The sequence below is a fragment of the Rhodnius prolixus genome, unplaced genomic scaffold (assembly GCF_049639745.1).
Source record: "Rhodnius prolixus isolate KJV_2025 unplaced genomic scaffold, Rpr scaffold_1, whole genome shotgun sequence".
NCBI lineage: Eukaryota > Metazoa > Arthropoda > Insecta > Hemiptera > Reduviidae > Rhodnius > Rhodnius prolixus.
Window position 1 is genome coordinate 27,950,002 of NW_027411581.1, and position 21,210 is coordinate 27,971,211.

Sequence of the window (21,210 nt, forward strand, 5' to 3'; positions counted from 1 at the left end):
CGAGGTCCCCCCTTGTCCTTTATTCAGAACGCCACATCCTCTGAGGAGGGCTACCGTCGCGCCTGGGAGATGCTTGACTCACGGTATGAAGGAAGGCTCCGCCTCGCTAGTGCCGCAATGGAGACCTTCCTCCAATTTCCGGGAGCGGATCCTAATATAGAAACTTGTACCGCCTGGCTGTCGCGTCGACAGATCCTGTTGGACTCTTTGGAAATCCCACACCCACTTGATTTCCTATTATGTCATGTCATTCTCTCTGTCCTTTCCCCTGCCCTGCAAGAGGAATTTAGGAAAAAGTATGTGGGTTCTTTCGACGTCCTACCCAACAGCGCTCAGGTTCTTGATTTTCTTAAAGACCAAGAAGACAGATTTTCACCAAAATTGTCCCGTGGTCGCTCAATGCCTACCTCTGTGGGTCAAGCTGCACCTGGTCAGGGTTCTTCTCCTCCTACTCCGCAACCTCGCTCTGCTTCCCCTGTGCGGGAAACTGGGACCGGAGTTGTACATTCTCCCAAACAGTTCAAGAGCTACATGCCCAAATCCGTTAGCTTTGTGCCCCGCCCCCCTAAAAAACAATCGCCCCCCTCCTCACCAGTTCGACCAATGACTCCTTCCACCTCCCGTGCCCCAGCTTCCTCCACCTCTTACTCCCTCCAATGCTACCTCTGCGGGGATTCCCACCGCCTCTCCAAGTGCACTAAATATGTGAATATGTTGGTGAGTGATAAATGAAATTTTGTGGTGGAGAAGAAATTATGTATCAACTGTCTTTCTATTTATCACTCCGTGTCCCGATGTCCCTGCCAGTTTGGTTGTGCGAAATGTCATGGGGAGCATCACACCTCCTTGCACCCCTCTCCTCCATCAGCCAGCCTTAGTCAGAGAAGAGCCAGTACCCCTGGAATTCCTCCATTAATGTCCTTGCAAACCTCTCGACCCTCAAGACCCAGATCTCCTCCCAAGAAGGTACCTTCCAAGGACGTACCTGAATCCCCGCCTCCTTTCCCAAGACGCCCCCTTCTTCCTCCCAGTTCCTTTGAGCCTCATCAGTCTCTGGAAAAGGCCGGGGACTTGGAGTCCCGACCCTCGTCGTCTTCCTCGTCCGACGAATTACCCCCCGTGCATCCCGTAACTTATTTTGGCCGACATCCGGCACCTCTCCCCCCGCCAGAATTATAGGTTCTTGGCAGGCGCGATACCCCCCTTTTATCCACCGTTGCCTTCTGCCGTCGCAGACACTGCCGTCTGTGTCATGTGGTAAAGGTCCCACGTAAGTCCATAGTCAAGTCCTTCCCTTCTGATATGTCAGTCTCCCCCACTGCTCTGGTGTATCTCCTCGGAGGAGATGGCCAGTGGTATCGCGCTCGTGCCCTGCTGGATTCAGGCAGTGAGATAAATTTGATGTCTAGAACATTCGCCAAACAAAGTAGGTTGACTTATAGCCCCATGTCAGGTGGAATTCGAGGAGTAGGAGGCAATATTGCCACTCAGGTCATGGGTCAAGTTTCTACCAATCTAAGACAATGTCCCCCTTTTTCACAACTTAAAATCCCTTTCCGCGTAGTTACCAAGACCGTTCCGGATGCACCATCTTCCTATTTTCCGGTCAAGGATTGGCCACACTTAATGGACAAACTTTTAGCTGACCCAACCTTTAATGAACCAAGTCCCGTAGATGTGGTCTTTTCAGCCTCGGTCTTTGATGCCATCGACCTTAGTCAAATAATCCGTGCCCAAAATGGTTCCCCCAACGCCCGATTCACAACTCTTGGCTGGATTATGTCTGGCCCTTTGAGAAGCTTCCCCTCGAGAAGGGTTTGTTTTAACTCTTCGGTCAAGGACAGCAGGTCCAACTCCAAGTTATATCGGACCTATTATAAAATTCTGTTCAAGCATAAGTATGGTCAATTACCACCCCCTAAGGTACCTGCTAACCAGTCTAGCCCAGAAAACAAGCCTTCAGCCGACACCCCTCTTTACCGATCCGTGTCTGAGCCAGTTGCTTATAGTAATAACCCCGAACAGTCAGATCAGTCCCGACCACCTCTCGACCCTTCTCGCCTGTCTTCGTCCTCTGCTCAACCTTTGCCAGCTCCCCAAGAGGAAGTCACACCTCAAGAACACGTTCGCCCGATTGAGGCTAGTCAATTTCCTCCTCCTAAACCACAACGTTTAATCAGAACAAGGCGTCCTCTCCAAACTCTCACCCCTCCTGACTCTCAAATTTTTTCTCCCACCATAACTTCCGCGGAAGTTATTCCCTCGGAAGCTGTTATCCAACCTGATGTTTCCCCTTTTGTCAATCCGGTGTCGGTAATCTCCATTCAGCCTACAGCGCTTCGCCTCAGTTCTAGGAAGGTCTCCCAACCAATTCAGCGCCCTCCTGACCAGGTCTTGTCCCGCCTTATGGAGAGGATGTTTGCGCTGGAGGAAGTGCCTGAGGTCTCACCTCTTACTCCAGAGGAGGTAAAGGCAGAAGAGTACTTCTCTAAATCATGTTTTCGACTTCCCAATGGTCGGTTCTCTGTGGCTTTACCACTTAAAACCAGTCCTTGCTGTCTAGGAGAAACTAGAAAAATCGCGCTAAGGCGCCTTCTCCAAACTGAAAATCGCCATGCCAAGTCCCCACATCTTCGTACCCCCTATGTCGAGTTCATGAAAGACTACTTAGAATCTAAACATATGGAGCTGGCCCCTCCTCTTAAGTCAGGTCAAATTACATACTATATTCCCCATCATGCAGTGCACCGTCCAGATGACCCCCCGGAAAAAATCAGAGTCGTCTTTAACGCATCCCAAAAGTCCTCCTCAGGCATTTCCCTCAATGAACTCTTGCTCCCTGGACCTAGATTGCAGCTCGACATCTGGAAGGTGGTTACAAGATTTAGAGCTGATAAATGGGTTTTTACCGCCGACATTCGCCAAATGTTTCGTCAGATATTGCACCCCCCTGAAGACAGAGACCTATTACGTATCCTTTGGCGATTCGATACCAGTCACCCTGTGCAGGAGTACAGATTGTGTACTGTCACCTATGGAACAACGTCAGCGCCCTATCTGGCCTGCCGTGTGTTACAAGAGTTAGCCCTCACTTCGCAGACCTCTTTTCCCCAAGCAGCAGAGATACTTAGGGATCGCACTTATGTTGATGACATTTCGGGAGGAGGCCCTTCTCTAGAAGCAGCATTGAAATCGAGAGATCAACTGATAAGGCTGCTAAGTCAAGCTCAAATCGAGCTCAGGAAATGGGCATCTAATCACCCTCGACTGTTAGGAAAAATTCCCCTCGAACACCTTCTCCCAGCCATGTCTTCTGTATGCCTGGAAAATGATGAGGAGTCACAATTAAAAATTCTCGGTCTCTGTTGGAATCCCTCACAAGACTATTTTCACTTTTTAATTCGTTCAGTCCCCAAGATTCAAACAAAAAGACAGCTTGCTAGTCAGATTGCTAAGGTCTTTGATCCGTTGGGATGGCTAATCCCAATAACAGTCTTTGCTCGTGCGATATTCCGAATGGTTTGTCTAGCCTCCTTTAACTGGGATGACCTTTTGCCTGCATCCATCGTTCACGAGTGGTCTCAGTTTGCTGTCACTCTTCCGGAACTTTCTAATCTTCGTATCCCCAGATTTTTGTCTTCATCTATGGCCAAGTCATATTTAATCGGTTTTGCTGATGCATCAGAACGGGCATATGCGGCGGTTGTGTATCTTGTGGCATTATCTGAAGAACCAGTTATCAGCTTGGTCATGTCCAAAGCCAGAATGGCTCCAATGAAACCTGTTACGCTCCCACGTCTGGAGCTTTGTGCCGCTCATCTCCTGGCTTTCACCCTTCATAAAGTCAGCCTTCTCTTCCCTCAGATACCCTCTCCAAATATTTTGTCCTTTTCCGATTCCACCATTGCTCTCGCATGGATAACAGCTACCCCACCTCCGCATTGGAAGGTTTTCGTAGGCAATAGAGTGGCTGCCATATTAGAAAAGGTACCCGCTTCCCAATGGTTTCACGTCCCCTCCCCGCAGAACCCTGCTGATTGTGCCTCACGCGGGCTACGCCCCCAGGAGTTAGTAAACCACCACTTATGGTGGGAAGGCCCTCCTTGGCTAAAATTAAATCCAGAGTCATGGCCCCTAGGACAAGTAAATGCAGATTTGTCAGACCCGATTGTAGGAGCAGAAATTCGCTCCCAGGCTCTTAATGTGTGGATCGCAGCCTCCTGCCCTGAGGAATTGGAGTCTAAGTTTTCCAGTTTGTATACACTTATAAATATAGTAGCCTGGTGCTTGAGATTTGCCCACAATGCCAGAAATTCAGCCCATCACATGTCAGGTCCTCTAAAGGTCAAAGAACGTAATGAAGCCTTGCGCGCCTTGATTATTCGGGCGCAGCAACACTCGTTCATAGAAGAAATCCAAGATATCCAGACCCCTCGACCTAAATTGCGCCTAGTTAAAACCTTAGGCTTGTTCTTACACACTGACGGAGTGTTACGAGTTGGAGGAAGGCTAAGGCTTGCCAATCTTCCTGAAGTTAGCAAACACCCCGCCTTGTTGCCTTCGCAACACCCCTTGACAGCCCTGATTATCCAGGATGCCCACATCTCCAATCTTCACGTAGGTCCCGCTGCTACTCACGCATTTCTGCGAAGTCGATATTGGATCGTCAATGGTAAAAATGTAGTTCGCCGCCAATTGTCAGTCTGTAACAAGTGTTTCAGTATTAAACCATCACCCTTCAACCCCATCATGGGGCAACTGCCAGAAGGAAGAGCCAGTGCTTCACCACCCTTCACGACTACGGGCATTGACTACGCAGGTCCCTTCAGTGTGAAAATTGCGTCACTACGTTCAGCCAAGGTCCTCCAATGCTACCTCGCCATCTTCATCTGCTTTTCTAGTTAGTTTTTCTTGTGGACATAACATCTTACCTCAATAAATTAACTGTAGCACTACAAGGCAAAGAAAAGTTAATCAACGAGTTATTTACAGAAATCAAAAGTTTCCAGCTTAAAATAAAATTGTTTATTTCTCAACTTGAAAAGAATAATTATTGTCATTTTCCTACTTTGCAATCGTTTTTAACCAAAAACGACAGTGTCCTTTGAATATTTTTATTGAGTCACTAAAAGTACTGGATGAAAATTTTCAGTCGGTTTCAAGATTTTCATGCAAAAGAAATATTCTACAATATTAATTGTAAACAAGTGCAAACTTTTGTTCCACATTGAGTGTGTTGAGCTTACCCTCAATGATTTCGAGTACTTTAAAGGAGTTGAATAAGCAGTGATACTGCTCTGCATGTGAAAAGAAGCTGAGATCTCGGCATGAAATGTCGCCGGCTGCTCCACCCTCCTTTGTGCTGCCTGCTCCCACTTCTGAGATAAAGGAAGTGTTGAAAACACTCCAAAGTAATACAGCAGCGCTTAATAAATTTATGGAGGGGCAGAAACTACATTTTTTAGATGTAATCAAATCAGTTGAAGAATGCCATAGCTCGATTAAAGAAAATTCAACTGCTATCAACAATATGTAAACTAAGGTTGATTTACTTGTGAGTCAAGTAGACTCACTAACACGGGAAAAAAAGGTTTTGGAAGATAAAGTGGCTGGTCTACAACTAACCGTTGAACTGTTAAGACAGTCCATCAGATGTAAAACTGTGGAAATTAATAACGTTCCAGAGCAACCAGGTGAAAAGCATCTTTTAAATAAGATTGGTCTTGCTTTAGATGTAGATGTGTCGGATGTGGATACAGTTTTCAGGGCAAGACCGGCTCCTAGTACCTTTGATCCCAAACGACCACCACCAATTATCGCAACTTTTCTCAAACAGAGTACGAGAGATGCATTGGTCTTTAAGAAGAAAGTTAAACGTGATCTCTCAACTACTCACATTGGATGGTCGTCTCAAGAAAGTTTCCCAATCTATATAAATGAAAGTCTGACGCTGTATTTCAAGAAGTTATATGGCATTGCTAGAGCGGCCAAACGTGCGGGCTCAGTTATATACGTTTGGGTAAAGGGTGGTAGAGTTCTTGTAAGGAAGACTGATGGCTGTCCTGTGGTCTCGGTAAATGCACCTGAAGATATCCCGTAAATGATGCGTATCATGTGTTCTACTGCTGGATTTCAGACGTCTGCTTGTCTTTTGTATATCTCAGTATCTATACTGTATTTTTAAAATAATATTGCTGCTATGTACATTTATTGATAATTTCATTTCTTTTCACTCTTAATTATATTTATTTTATATCTTATCTTATTTTTTCTTATTTTTATTATATTTTTCTTATAACTTTTATTAACATTATTATTATTATTATTATTATTTTGGCGCATCAACAGCTGAGGTTATTAGCGCCCGGAGCTTTTTCCAGTGCACTGCCGGCCTCCGGACAGTGTTCTCTCATTACAGACAACACTGTCCATCACCGGACAGTGAGCTGTAAGAAGCTCCTAGGAAGAGAAAATCTAAGGGTCAGCTGCTGGACCTCCGCGTGGGAGTCCAGTATGCTAACCTCATAGCTAATCCCTTCCCTATATTATTATTATTATTATTATTATTACGGGTTGGATATTATTATTCATTGGATTTACTCAATTTAATTTATTCTCTATATTATTTTTTATTCTTTCTGTATTATGTTCCTGTTCTTTTGTACAATCATGTTTTTTACAATTTCTCTTTACTACATTTCTCACTAATTTCATCATACATTTAACTTATGTGTATCTCTTGTTCTCTGGTCTTTTTTATTTTTTGCTTTTGGTTGTGATGGTGGTAATGCTGATGAATATGTTTTTCACGGATGATCATGACTAGTGATTTATCTATTTGCCATGTTAACTGTCAGTCTTTACTTGCCCATTTTGATGAATTTAGAGATTTTTTTCTCTGGAAATTTCTATCATGTTGTGGGGAAGCCCCATAATCAGTAACGTCATCTAGGATCTGTATCGAACCTGAGATCGATATATAACCTAGGAGAGGGTTACACAAAAAAGAAACAGTGCAGAGATAGATATATTCTTTAGTGAGTGCAGTTAAATACACGTCCTTTACTTTTTTCTTATGATTCAGTTTTGTCTAAATGGTACCGTGCTCATTTTTTGTTGATGTTTACTAGCAAGCCCAGTTATTGTGAAATAAACGTTGACTGAGTAAGTTTACCGCCTTGTTGATAAATCACCTACATTCTCCCACAATATCATTGCCTTATCAGAAACGTGGTTAAAACCGCATGTTAATGATATGATAGTTAATCTTAGTGATTATTGTTTGATTCGTTGGGATCGTCTTGGGAAGGCTGGCGGAGGAGTGGGTCTGTATGTCCACAGAACACTTCAAAGTGAAAGTTCTGGCTACCTCTACATCTGTTTATTGTTCTCGACCAGAGTTTTTAATAGTAGAGATTTCTGAGTTACTGTTGAGTGTCGTCTACCGTCCCCCTAAATTGGCTATTTATCTGACTTTGAGTTAGTTATAACTCAATAATATATACCTTTATATAAGCATGCAGTCATTTTGGGTGACTGGAATACAAGTATGAACTCCAATTCGTTCGACAGTTACAACTTAAAGAGTTTCTTATACGAAAGTAATTTAACTCTAGTTCCTTTGCTCCCTACTCATCACACAGCTACCTTCCATACCTGGATATATCTTATCTTTGTTGATGACATGGATAAGATCATTCAACATTCCCAACATCCGGTACCTTTCCTTTCCTCTCATGACCTGATTGAAATCAAATACTCCTTTAAAGTCTTCTATTATTCCCCAGCAAATTTTGTCTACAGAGATTTTAAGCAGTTTAATATAGAGAGGTATCAGTCTGATCTAGAGTTGTGTGACTGGTTATCAATTGTGGAATCAACTTTCATTGATGATAAAGTTAATTTATTTAACAAAAATATAATTTCTACAATGGATAAGCATGCGCCGCTTCGTTCTGTGAGACTTAGAAGGCCATCAGCATCTTGGTTGTCTAATGATATTCGTGTGTTGACGAGGGAACGTGACTCTTTGAGAAGAGCATTTATTCGTTCTCGTTGTGAGTCCGTATACTCTAAATACCGAATACTTAGAAATCAGGTACAGGCAAGAGTTAGAACGGCTAAACGTGAGTTTTATTGTACTAAGTTTTCGGGCATTAGGGACTCTAGAGTGATGTGGAGTGAATTAAGGAAATTAGGCCTGGTAAAGTCTAGAAATCTCTCCAGCTCTATCTTGTTCACTCTTGACGACATCAATGCTCACTTCTCCTCTTTCTTCAATAAACAGACTGTCTCTCCTATTCCCACTCCCTCTAGAACACTGACTGAGGTAGGTAACTGGCGACGACAAATTTTACTTTCAACGTATTGCTTTGGATGTACTATTAGATAATTTATTTAAAAGTAGATCTGGGGCTGTGGGGGTTGATGATATCCCAATTAATTTCCTAAAGAAGTCCGTTCCTGTTATAATCCCTTCACTTCTTGATATATATAACTATTCCCTAACCAATTCAGTTTTTCCTTCTTTATGGAAACTATCTCTTATCCGCCCTATTCCCAAAATTAAATTACCTTCCTCTTTAGATGATTATCGTCCAATTTCCATCTTTTGTGCTACATCCAAGCCTTTAGAAAGAATAGTTTCCAATCAGATTTTTGACTATCTTAAAATTTACAATTTATTAGATCCTTATCAATCAGGATATCGGAAAAACTATAGTACTCAGACTGCTTTATTAAAACTAACTGATGACATACGCCTTGCAACTGACAAACGAATGGTTACTGTTTTGGTTTTCTTTGACTTTTCTAAGGCCTTTGATTCTGTCTGTCACTCTGAACTCCTTTTTATTCTTAAAAGCTTGAATTTTTCTTGCAGTGCTCTCAAATGGGTTGAGTCTTATCTTTCGTCTCGGCGACAGTGTGAAGTTGGAATGAATGGTGCTCGCTCAAGATGGGAAATTGTTGCTTCTGGTGTGTCGCCGGGTTCTGTTTTGGGTCTGTTATTGTTCTCTATCTATGTTAGTGATATTTCTAGAGTTATCTCAAACTGTTTGCATCTTATTTACGCTGATGATTTAATTCTCTATTTTCATATTCCTTTTGATCAATTGGAGAATGGAATCAGATGTGTAAATGATGATGTCGCTTCTGTAAATTTATCTTTTAATGCCAGTAAAAACGTTGGTGGTTGGTAGCTCTAGATTTGTTAATGGCATCGATTTTAACAATATTTCTAGGATCAAAATTGGTAACATTGATCTACCTTATGTGGATTCTGCTAAGTTTGTGGGGGTTACCTTCAATAGCACTTTAACTTGGCATAATCATGTGGGTGATGTTGTCAATAGAATGAACAAATCTTTGTATCAACTGAAGTACCATTAAGAAATCTTGCCTGTATCACTAAGAAAGCAGTTGGTTCAAACACCCATCCTCCCGCATGTAGATTATTGCTGACTTGTTTATTTCGACTTGACTTCGGAACTGAATACAAGGATACAAAGAGCTCTAAACTCGGGTGTTCGTTTCATTTTTAATGTCAGGAGAGATGAACATATTACTCCCTATTACCACCGACTGAACTGGCTGAAATGTTGAATACAGAAGGCAATATTTTTTAGGTGCCTTTATTTATTTTCTGTTTAGAAATAGAGCGCCAGATTATCTGTATTCAGTATTTAGTAGCAAAGAACAGTTGCACTTGAGAACTACTCGACAAGTGGATACAAAGTTTACACGTCCACACCTAGGACTGCAACTTATCAAAGCCCAGCGCCTCCAGTGTTGCTAGATCAAACGCAACGTTGCCAGTCTCATTACTTAATTTACAGACCTCGTATTTAACTCTGCCAAGGGATGTTTCCGCTACTATTGAAGTGATTCCACGGCACCCAGATCACGATATCTCCGATTGGAACGATAGTGATGATGAACCGCTATCGAATCAGTTGAGTCCTTGTAAAAGAGCAAGGCACACGCAAAAATCCGCTGATGAGACACCTGAGTGGAAAAAAATATTGCCAATTTACAGTATAGCTCATAACATTAGAGATGCTATTCAAAAAAGACGAGAATATGTTATTGAATGTTTGGATGACTGCAGCCCTGTAATGTTCTTTGAAAAGATGTTTGACGATGGCACTATGAATTTGATAGCAAATAACAGTGTATTGTACGCGGGTCGTAATAACAGACATGGCTTTGAACTCAGCAGGGTCGATTTGAAGAGATTTTTGGGTATACTGTTACTAGGGAATGCAATACCGGTATACCAGTATACCTAAAACCGGGATACCGTCCAAATTTTCGCCGGTATTAATACCGGCATTCACCTTAAAAATACCGGTATTTTCGGTATTGGAACATTAGCGCTAGTTGATAGACGTTACACGGAAGCTTGATACGGGGAATCTCCCATTTACTTAGAATCAAATGAGATCCCGTCCTAAAGGCTGTTAGTTCAGTGCGGAGTGTTTTTTCAGTACGTAGACACAAATTGAGAGTGAAAGTTGTTAGTTTTGTGCTTGTGCAATAATTAATATATGTAAGTAAATTTTGTAGTCCTAGAGTTTAAGAATCATAAAATATGTGTATCCTAGAAGAGATTAAATAAATGTAAGACGGTTTTTGTTGGATCCTCGCAAGGAGGTGCGGCTCCCCTTTTTGGGAAATTTGAGTTGATGCAGTTGAGGGTTGGTGGCATTGGAGGTCTGGAAGAAGAGGGGACTATGCGTACGTGACCAAGTGCAGGCAGTTGTCCTTGACTGAGAAAAGGAAGTGGATGCTTTTTTTGGTGTTAGCGTCCTATTGCGTTGGTCGGTTTTGAGTAAAAAGTTCAATAGCGTCACGTGGCTTAGCCAAACCTTGTTGTCCGTCTGGACTTTGTATCTAACCAAATTGTCAGTTGGAATTAGTTCTCCTTTGTCATTTGTCAGGAAGTGTATTTAATAACTTCGGTATATTGGATCATGATCCTGTTGAATTTGCCAGGCAAGTTGATTGTAAGTTTGTAAATATTTTTGTCATTAATAATCAATTATAACGTAGATAAACAATAAGAGTTAGGTTAAAGATTGTATTGTTTGAAATAAAACAGTGCTATTTGCAAAGGTATTTTGAGTGGCTGTGGCGTCTACCACACTGATCTCCCCTTATCTATCTGTCTCCCATTATTCTCCTTTTGCTCCCCCAAATATTGTCTTTGCCTAGGAAGGTCTTATATAGCCTTTCATAGATTTTTCATGGTGCCGAAACCCGGGAGCCCACCCAGAATACCTTAGCATCACCTTTACTTGTCTGGCCTGTCGCCAGTTATGCTAAAAAGCGAAAAACTGCCTTGTCGCCTTAGTACTTGCCTGTGCGTTTTGTCGCCGTATGTACGCTATTTTTTAAATTCCTTTGTGTCATTAAATAGAGATAGTTTATTTTTTTTGGTGTTGTTTGTAATTATACTATTACTTCAAGGTACACACCTACATCTTAATATATATAAATCTCGTGTCACAATGTTTGTCCTCAATGGACTCCTAAACCACTTAACCGATTATAATAAAATTCGCACACCATGTGCAGTTCGATCCAACTTGAGAGATAGGATAGTTTAAATCTCAAATTATAGTCGCAATTTTAATTTATTGCTAATTATTTGTCTGTTATTATTTGACAGTCACAATTATCTGTTAACTCCAAATGATTCTAACAGATGTCGATACCTTTCGACTGGGTTGAGTAAGTAATCAATAGATGGCGCTGCTATGGTAAATCTACGAACGTGTCATATAAGCTACATTTTAACAGCATAATTACCACGTGTTGTTGACGCTATAAAATTAATTAAATTTATTTTGTAGTGAACGAAATACCGTATAATTCAATTATTTCCACTTTTTAAATTTTTGGTGTTAGCATAGCCGGCCACGTGTTACTTAGACTGAAGTGTAAATTGAATTCATATTATAATGAAGATAATACAGTGAAATTAATCCTGTTTTTTACTTATTTGTGCTTCATTGATCAAAAGTTTATAATTTAATTTGAATATATGTATGTAAGTATTATCACATAATTATAAAATTTAATTAAAATGTCAATGCAAAAATGATACACAATTTCCTACACTTTTTCAATAGTTGTACAAATATTTTTTTTTATTGTTTTTATTTAACCTCTATTAAAAAATATTTAGCACTTATTATTTCAATGTGCTATGATAACAAGTTTTTCAGATTTTTTTTCTTATATTTAAACGATTAAATTAGTATTTCAATTCTTATTGAAATTATTATTTAAACTCTATAATTTAAATATGTACATGTCAGTATTATCACATAATTATAAAAGTTAATTAGAATGATTTTCAATTTTTTTTTTCTCATATTTAAACGATTAATTTATTATTTCAATTCTTATTGAAATTATTATTTAAACTCTATAATTTAAATATGTACATGTCAGTATTATCACATAATTATAAAAGTTAATTAGAATGATTTTCAATTTTTTTTTTCTCATATTTAAACGATTAATTTATTATTTCAATTCTTATTCAAATTATTATTTAAACTCTATAATTTAAATATGTACATGTCAGTATTATCACATAATTATAAAAGTTAATTAGAATGATTTTCAATTTTTTTTTTCTCATATTTAAACGATTAATTTATTATTTCAATTCTTATTGAAATTATTATTTAAACTCTATAATTTAAATATGTACATGTCAGTATTATCACATAATTATAAAAGTTCATTAGAATGATTTTCAATTTTTTTTTTCTCATATTTAAACGATTAATTTATTATTTCAATTCTTATTGAAATTATTATTTAAACTCTATAATTTAAATATGTACATGTCAGTATTATCACATAATTATAAAAGTTAATTAGAATGATTTTCAATTTTTTTTTTCTCATATTTAAACGATTAATTTATTATTTTCAGTCAAATGCCACCGAAAAAATCTAACCTCAACAACGCGAGCAGCAAAGGGTCACGACGCAAACGTGTTGAAAGAGCTCAGCAATTACCAGAACAAATCGAAACAAGAAATGCAGCTCAAAGAATCAGGACTGCAGAAAGTCGTGCACAAGAATCTCAAGAACAGCGTGACGAACGTCTGCAACAGAATATTACGAGAACAAGAGCGGCACGAGAACGAAACATAGCTACAGTACGAGTACTAGATCGACAAAGGCAACGGATCAGCCGCTCATTACCACGTGCATCATTCGTTCGGCTTGCCTTTGAATATGCACCAGATATTAACTACTCAGCGCATTCAAAAATTGCTATCGGTGGAATGGATAAAGCATGTCAATATTGCCAGGCATTGAAATTTCGGAATGAAGCAGCCGGCATGTGCTGCGCATCAGGAAAAGTTGTGCTGTCACCTCTACCCGCTCCGCCGGAGCCTTTATTATCCCTTCTTACTGGCAATTCAGATGATTCCAAATTATTTTTGCGTAAGATAGGCAAATTTAATTCTTGCTTCCAAATGACGTCATTTGGGGCAACTAAAATTTGCGATCGTGCATCCGATGGACGTAATTTTGAAACTACATTCAAAATTCAAGGCCAGGTGTACCATAAAATCGGATCACTGATGCCAATGCCTGATAACAATCCGAAATTTCTTCAAATTTATTTTATGGGCGATTGTGAAGAGCGCGTGACGACTCGGTGCCTGTATAATTTTATTGAACAAGCAGAGGAAAGAGCAATTGTGATATTATTGGAAAATTTTTTAGAAGATCACAATCAACTAATTCAATTGATCAAAAGAGTTTCGCCACGACTGCAAAATGACAATTATCAAATCGTCATAAAAGCCGACAAAGTACCATTAGGTGAACATGCTGGTAGATTCAACGCTCCAACTGTTGATCCAGTTGACAAAAGATCTATAAAAATTACACGGCGAGACAACACTGTCAGTACGATTTCGGATCTACACCGTTCATATGACGCACTACAATATCCATTGATATTTTGGCAAGGACAAGATGAATATCACCTTAATATCAAACAGTATGATCCAAATACCGGTAAATTTGACAATTATCTATTTACTTTCTTACTGTATGTATAGATTTTAATTTCGTATTGCATTTTATTTTTTATTTTTTTAGGTGATTACAGAAATAATAAAGTTAGCTCAATGAACTACTACGCACACCGAATAATGGTTAGACAACATCAAGACAATTATATCCTTCGATATCGTCAGCTGTTCCATCAATACATTGTTGATATGTATGCTAAGGTCGAAAGCGAACGCTTGCGATTCCTTCGATTCAACCAGGCAAAACTACGATCGGAAGAATATATTCACTTACGAGATGCTCTTGCTGGAAACATCGATGGAAATTTAAATCCCAATGACATCGGTAATGCTTTCATTTTACCTTCAAGCTACATCGGCAGTCCACGGAACATGCAGGAATACATACAAGATGCCATGACTTACGTACGTCATTACGGCCGACCGGATTTATTTATTACATTCACTTGTAATCCGAATTGGGAAGAGATACAAACTTTACTATTGCCAGGACAACAAGCCATTCATCGTCATGATTTAACTGCACGTGTGTTTAAACAAAAATTGAAATCTTTAATTGATTTTATTGTTAAATATTCAATTTTTGGTATCACACGTTGTTGGCTGTATACGATAGAGTGGCAAAAGCGAGGTTTGCCTCATGCCCACATTTTGGTTTGGCTTAAAGATAGAATCCGTCCTGAAGAAATCGATCAAATAATTTCAGCCGAAATTCCAGACCCATTAATTGATCAAGAATTATTTGATATTGTCACCAAACACATGATCCATGGGCCATGCGGTGCTTTCAACATGACGTCACCGTGCATGGAAAATGGAAAATGTAAAAAAAACTTCCCAAAGCCGCATACGAATGACACGATCACGGATATTGATGGTTATCCAATGTATCGCCGCAGAAGTACTGAGAATGGTGGCCACACATTTACAATGCGACTGCCGAACTTTCCAAATCAAGTTGAGTTTGATAATCAGTGGGTGGTACCATACTCACCACTACTTTCAAAAACTTACAAAGCTCATATCAATGTTGAGCTTTGCAGTTCTGTTAAATCAATTAAGTATATTTGTAAATATGTAAACAAAGGCAGTGATTTGGCCATATTTGAAGTACAAAACATAAATAAAAATGACGAAATAGCACGATACCAAATGGGCAGATACATTAGCAGCAATGAAGCTATTTGGCATATTCTCAGCTTTCCCATCCACGAAAGAGATCCTGCTGTCCAACATCTGGCAATACATCTTGAAAACGGTCAACGTGTATACTTCACTGAAGAAAATGTTCTCCAAAGAGCGTTCGAAGCTCCGAAAACGACTCTAACTGAATTTTTTACATTGTGTCAAAAACCTGATGTTTTTGGCCAATTCGCGAAGACATTGGTGTTTGGTGATGTTCCACGTTATTTCACATTGAACAAATCCAGTAAAAAATGGGAGCCACGGAAACAAGGAAAACCACATCCTTCCATTACAGGCATATTCAAAGCTAAGACATTGGGGAGACTTTACACGGTACATCCAAAGCAACGTGAGTGCTTCTATTTACGTTTGTTATTGGTGAATGTTCCCGGACCAACGTCTTTTGAATTTTTACGAACAGTTAATGGTCGAGTATTCAATACATACCAGGATGCATGTCGTGAACTGCAATTGCTAGAAGACGATAACCATTGGGACTTAACGCTTGCTGATGCTGCGTTGACATCAACACCGAATAACATTCGTCAGTTGTTTGCAATTATTTTGACGACATGTTATCCCTCGCAAGCACAAACTTTGTGGGAAAAATATAAAAATTATATGACAGAAGACATCTTGCACCGAATTAGACAAACAAATCAATGCCAAAACATAGATTATACACCAGAGATGTACAATGAAGCATTGGTCTTGATCGAGGATTTATGTGTTCTTATTTCAAATTTACCACTTAATCATTATGGTATGCCATCACCTAATCGTCCAGCCACCGACTTAGTCAATACCGATTTACAACGAGAAAACCAATATGACCATGGAAGTTTAGCAACAATTATCATGAACAGTGAACCATTACTGACAGCAGAACAAAAAATTATTTATGATCGGATTATGCTGGCTGTTGCTGCTGAACAAGGCGGTTTTTTTTTTCTTGGATGCACCCGGTGGAACCGGTAAGACATTTTTAATATCGTTGATTATTGCCAAAATACGGTCGCAACAAAAAATCGCATTAGCAGTAGCATCGTCAGGCATTGCGGCTACTTTACTGGATGGTGGGCGAACAGCACATTCAACATTCAAGCTGCCATTGGACGTGCGGAAGAGTTCTATAATAATTTGGGATGAGTGCACAATGGCACACAAATATTCACTTGAAGCATTAAACAGAACTATGCAAGATTTAAACAGCAATAATAAACTTTTCGGTGGTGCTATCTTACTTTTGTCTGGTGACTTCCGGCAGACCTTACCGGTTATACCTCGCTCTACTTTCGCGGATGAGATTAATGCATGTTTGAAACAATCATTCTTATGGCGAAGTGTTGAAACACTTCGATTGACCATAAATATGCGAGTACAATTGCAAAATGATCCATCAGCACAAATATTTTCCGAACAACTACTAGATATTGGGAACGGTAAAATAGAACTGCAACCAAATACGCAATGCATTAAACTACCAGACAATTTTTGCACTGTTGTTCAAGATAAAAATGAATTGATTCAGAGTATTTTCCCGGATATACAGAATAATTATTTGAATCATGAATGGCTTAGTCAACGGGCGATTTTGGCAGCCAAAAACGTTGATGTTGACGAAATTAACTTCCAGATACAACAGTTGTTACCAGGCGATCTGATGTCTTTTAAATCAATCGATACTGTTGTTGATGAAAATGAAAGTGTAAATTTTCCGATTGAATTTTTAAATTCATTAGATATCCCTGGAATGCCACCACATAATCTTCGATTAAAGATTGGTTCCCCTATTATTCTCCTCCGTAATTTGAATTCACCTCAATTATGTAACGGTACGCGTTTGGTCATCAAAAAGATCACCGGAAACATTCTTGAAGCAACCATTTTGGCTGGGAAGTTTAAAGGAAAAGTGGTCCTGCTGCCACGTATTCCGATGATACCATCAGATTCTACCATACCCTTCAAAAGGCTACAGTTTCCAATTCGTTTAGCTTTCGCCATGTCTATAAATAAATCTCAAGGTCAAACAATGTCCATTTGTGGTTTAGATTTGGAAAATCCATGTTTTTCTCATGGGCAACTATATGTTGCGTGTTCACGTGTTGGGAAACCGTCGAATCTATTTGTGTTAGCTAAAGACAGGTTAACCAAAAACATTGTGCACCGATTGGTGTTAAGTTAAATTGAAATTGAAAGTATTTATAATTCAAAAAAATAGATATTAATGTTTAAAAGTTTAAGACTGTCTGCCTTGCCTACCTCATTCATGAGTTTAAGCGTCACATGTTATTTACTGTATTATACTGTAATATACTTATATTTGTTATAAAATTAAATGGAAATAATAAATCTGATAAATTTTTATTTTGTACCTATTGATTTCTGCTTAATATCAAGTGTAAGAACATTTTAATTAATTCTGTTCAACGTACTTCCCCTTCAAATCTCAATCCAGTGAATTTGTATACCAACATCAACATTTTCGTCTTTGTTCGTAAATAATTTCATTGTACTAAAGGGTTATAGTAGTAGAAAGTCAAATAAGGAGATCACCATATTTTTTTACAAATCATCTGTGTGAAAAAGCATAGTGGACTCCGTGACTGATGTTCTCTTATTGTTCCTCCTAGATTGTTTACTATAATGTAATATAACAAAAACTTTAGCCACAGCAACGCGTGGCCGGGTCAGCTAGTATATATATAAGTTATAGTTTGTTATATTTTAATGTTAACTTCTCTTTCAATGATTGAGCAGATGCACAGAATTCTTGCAATGCCATCATAAGTGCACACGTGCGCATTTCCTAGAAACTCCCTCCATGTCATGTTTGTATGTAACACATATTATATTCAAAGATCATAATTATAATTTAATTCTTATTGCACCTTCACAGAGTAAGGATATTAGAGTTCCCTAATTGCTGTAGTTAAGTGAATATTAACTATTAATCAATTTTGTATTTCTTTACGGTTGTGTGTATTAAAAAATAAAGTTTTTAAAAACACAGTTGTTCTAATATAACTTATATACCTATATATCTGGCTTAGTCAGTCTTAGATGTAAGATTGTTTAGTTAACATATTCAACCTATTTTTTAAAGGTCTTTTGTGTCATTAAATAGAGATAGTTTTTTTTGTTGTCTGTAACTATACTATTATTTTAAGGTATTTGTGTTGCCTGCAGTCAGGCCATTAATTATCTTCATTTGTTTATATCTAGCTTATTGTAACCTTTTGCCAGGTTTTATTGTGCACCTTCCATTTGATCAAAATGGAAGAACAAATTCAGGCTACCCCTCCCCTGTCGCCAGTCTCTCCCAGTCACCCCGAATTGGAAGAAACGCCTCGAGTTCCGTCACAGTCAGATCACAGTTCTGACATATATGCAGTCAGGTGCAGACACTTAATATCCAGATTAGATAGATGGTCGCGAAGTGTCCGTGACCTGTCCCCTAGCTCCCCCCAGGCCTTAGAGCTTAGTCGTCAGTACTCTTCCATGTTCTCCTTGCTGTCCCAGACTGTGGACAGGGAAGCATGGGAGTGGCTGCGCGCCCTGCCCCCAGAAGTCAGTGGTCCCCTCGCTTTATCCCTGTCCGAAAGCCATGAGTTAGCTGAATCGGCGCAGCTAGCCATTATAATGCCCTTATTGGCCACACATCCCCCCGGCCACTCTGACACGACGTGTCAAGGTTCTCCTGTCACAGTGACGGACGAATCCATTATCGAATTAGCCCGACGGCAACTCCGAGAATTGGTCATTCCCAATATAACCCCGTTTAATGGAGATGTCCTGCAGTACAAAAGTTTTAAATCGACCTTCACGTCTGAGGTCCACCGGCTGTCCCTGTCTGCCGCCAAGCGGCTTGACGCCCTCAGATCCTCCTTGAGGGGCCCCCCACTGTCCATCATACAGAACGCTCAGTCTTCCGAGGAAGGCTATGCCTATGCGTGGGAAATACTCGATTCCCGATATGAAGGAAGGCTGCGCATCGCCAGCGCCATCATGGAAACCTTCCTGCAGTTCCCTGGTGAGGACCCTAGCATTGACAACTGTATAGCATGGCTGTCACGCCGACAGATCATGTTAGATCAATGCGAGATTCCTCATCCCATGGACCAAATTTTTAAATGTGAATGACCAAACACCCATGAGTATTTCCACTAGAAATACATACCGCCCTCAGTACAACCAACTAGACGTAAATGACGTAGAACCCTTGGTTGAAGCCGTAGAGGAGAAAATACCACTAGTCCAAGTATAAGACACACCGCCTCACTGACAGCAAGTACCCCTTAGGAAGTTCCAAATTCTAAATTTAACTAATAGAGAAAATGAATTACCATATATAACAGATAGACAGAACGACTTTAGAATACTCATCGACACTGGAAGCACAAAATCTTTTATCAAAAAAGACATAGCTAAAAAGTATTACGAGAAAAGCATAAAAAAGAAACCTTTTGAAGTCACAACGCGGCACGGAAGCACGAAAGAGAATTATAGCAGAGAAGTTGGGCTAGAGGAACTCGCCGGAAGTAAACGGACAACGGCGGAGTTTTTCCTTTTCGATTTTCATAACGACTTCGACCTTCTATTAGGTCTTGATTTAATTAAGGATTTAGGCATAATAATAAATTTCAAGGAAAATAAATTAAAGATAGGAGAAAACCTTATAGAAATCAAATATTATAAAACGGAACCCCTAGGGCCGGAGGCTAAGGTACATAGCCAAGGATCCCAAAGGGAGGACGTCGTAGAAAATTATAATTTACAAGCGCAGGAATTATAATTTATATACGAATAAAAAATATAAAAAACGGAGAAGCGGTGATACCAGAAATAAAAGTAGGAGAAATAGTATTCCCAGAAGGAATAGTTAAAATAAAAAATTATAAGACGTGGTGTAGAGCCATAAACACGGCATGTATACCCGTGACGTTTACGCTAAATCACCCGTTACCAGTAAACCCGCTAGGAGAGTTTGAAATCAACAATATAATAATGAGTAAAGAGGAAAGTCAAGTAGACTTCCCACCTATTAGAACGGAACATATGAATCCAGAAGAAGCCGAGGCAATAGGCAACTTGGTCAAGGAATATTCGGATATATTCCACCTCAAGTCAAACCCCCTAACTTTCACTAACCGAATAAAACACCACATCCGTACCACAGACGAGACCCCGGTATACACAAAAACCTATCGATATCCCGAAATCCATACCGAGGAAATAAATAGACAAATTCAGGAAATGTTAGAACAAGGCATAATCGCACATTCCCACTCGCCCTGGAATTCTCCAGTATGGATCGTGCCAAAGAAAATGGACGCATCCGGAAAGAGGAAGTGGCGAATTGTAATAGACTACCGAAAGCTAAATGAGAAAACTATAGACGACCCCTATCCAATTCCCAACATAACAGAACTGTTGGACAAATTAGGCCGTTGCCAATATTTCTCACTTATAGATCTTGCTTCCGGATTCCACCAAGTAGAAATGGAGCCGGAAAGTACAGAGAAAACAGCCTTTAGCACTGACCATGGCCATTTTGAATTTGTGAGAATGCCTTTCGGATTGAAAAACAGCCCGCGAACGTTCCAGCGCGTGATGAATAATGTCTTGATAGGACTCAGAAATTGTCGAGTATATCTTGATGATATAATTGTATTCAGTACAAGCCTAAAAGAACATGTAACCGACCTGCGAGCATTATTCCAGCGATTGAAAGAAGCCAATCTCAAGATACAGACGGATAAAACAGAATTCGTGAAGAGAGAAATAGAATATTTAGGGCATAAAGTTACCCCACAAGGCGTCACACCCGATCCAGAAAAAATAAAAGCAATCCAAAAGTTTCCTTTACCAAAAACCACAAAACAAATAAAAAGTTTTTTAGGACTCTTGGGTTACTACAGACGGTTCATTCCCAACTTTGCTACCCTCACGA

The 21,210-nt window shown here is 39.5% G+C and overlaps 3 protein-coding genes across 3 annotated transcripts in view; 2 read left to right on the plus strand and 1 right to left on the minus strand.

Annotated features, from left to right (window-relative positions):
• Nucleotides 1-21,210, minus strand: part of LOC141448031 (uncharacterized) — a 183,730-nt gene that overhangs the window by 67,920 nt on the left and 94,600 nt on the right. The gene's annotated exons all lie outside the window — the stretch shown is intronic.
• LOC141447926 (uncharacterized) lies at nt 12,832-16,235 on the plus strand. Its single transcript, XM_074115867.1, has 2 exons — nt 12,832-14,055; nt 14,140-16,235. The coding sequence occupies exons 1-2, from the start codon at nt 12,957-12,959 to the stop codon at nt 16,233-16,235; spliced, it is 3,195 nt and encodes a 1,064-aa protein (XP_073971968.1). The 5' UTR covers nt 12,832-12,956.
• LOC141448004 (uncharacterized) lies at nt 16,414-19,409 on the plus strand. The gene has a single exon (XM_074116003.1). The coding sequence runs from the start codon at nt 16,414-16,416 to the stop codon at nt 17,440-17,442; it is 1,029 nt and encodes a 342-aa protein (XP_073972104.1). The 3' UTR covers nt 17,443-19,409.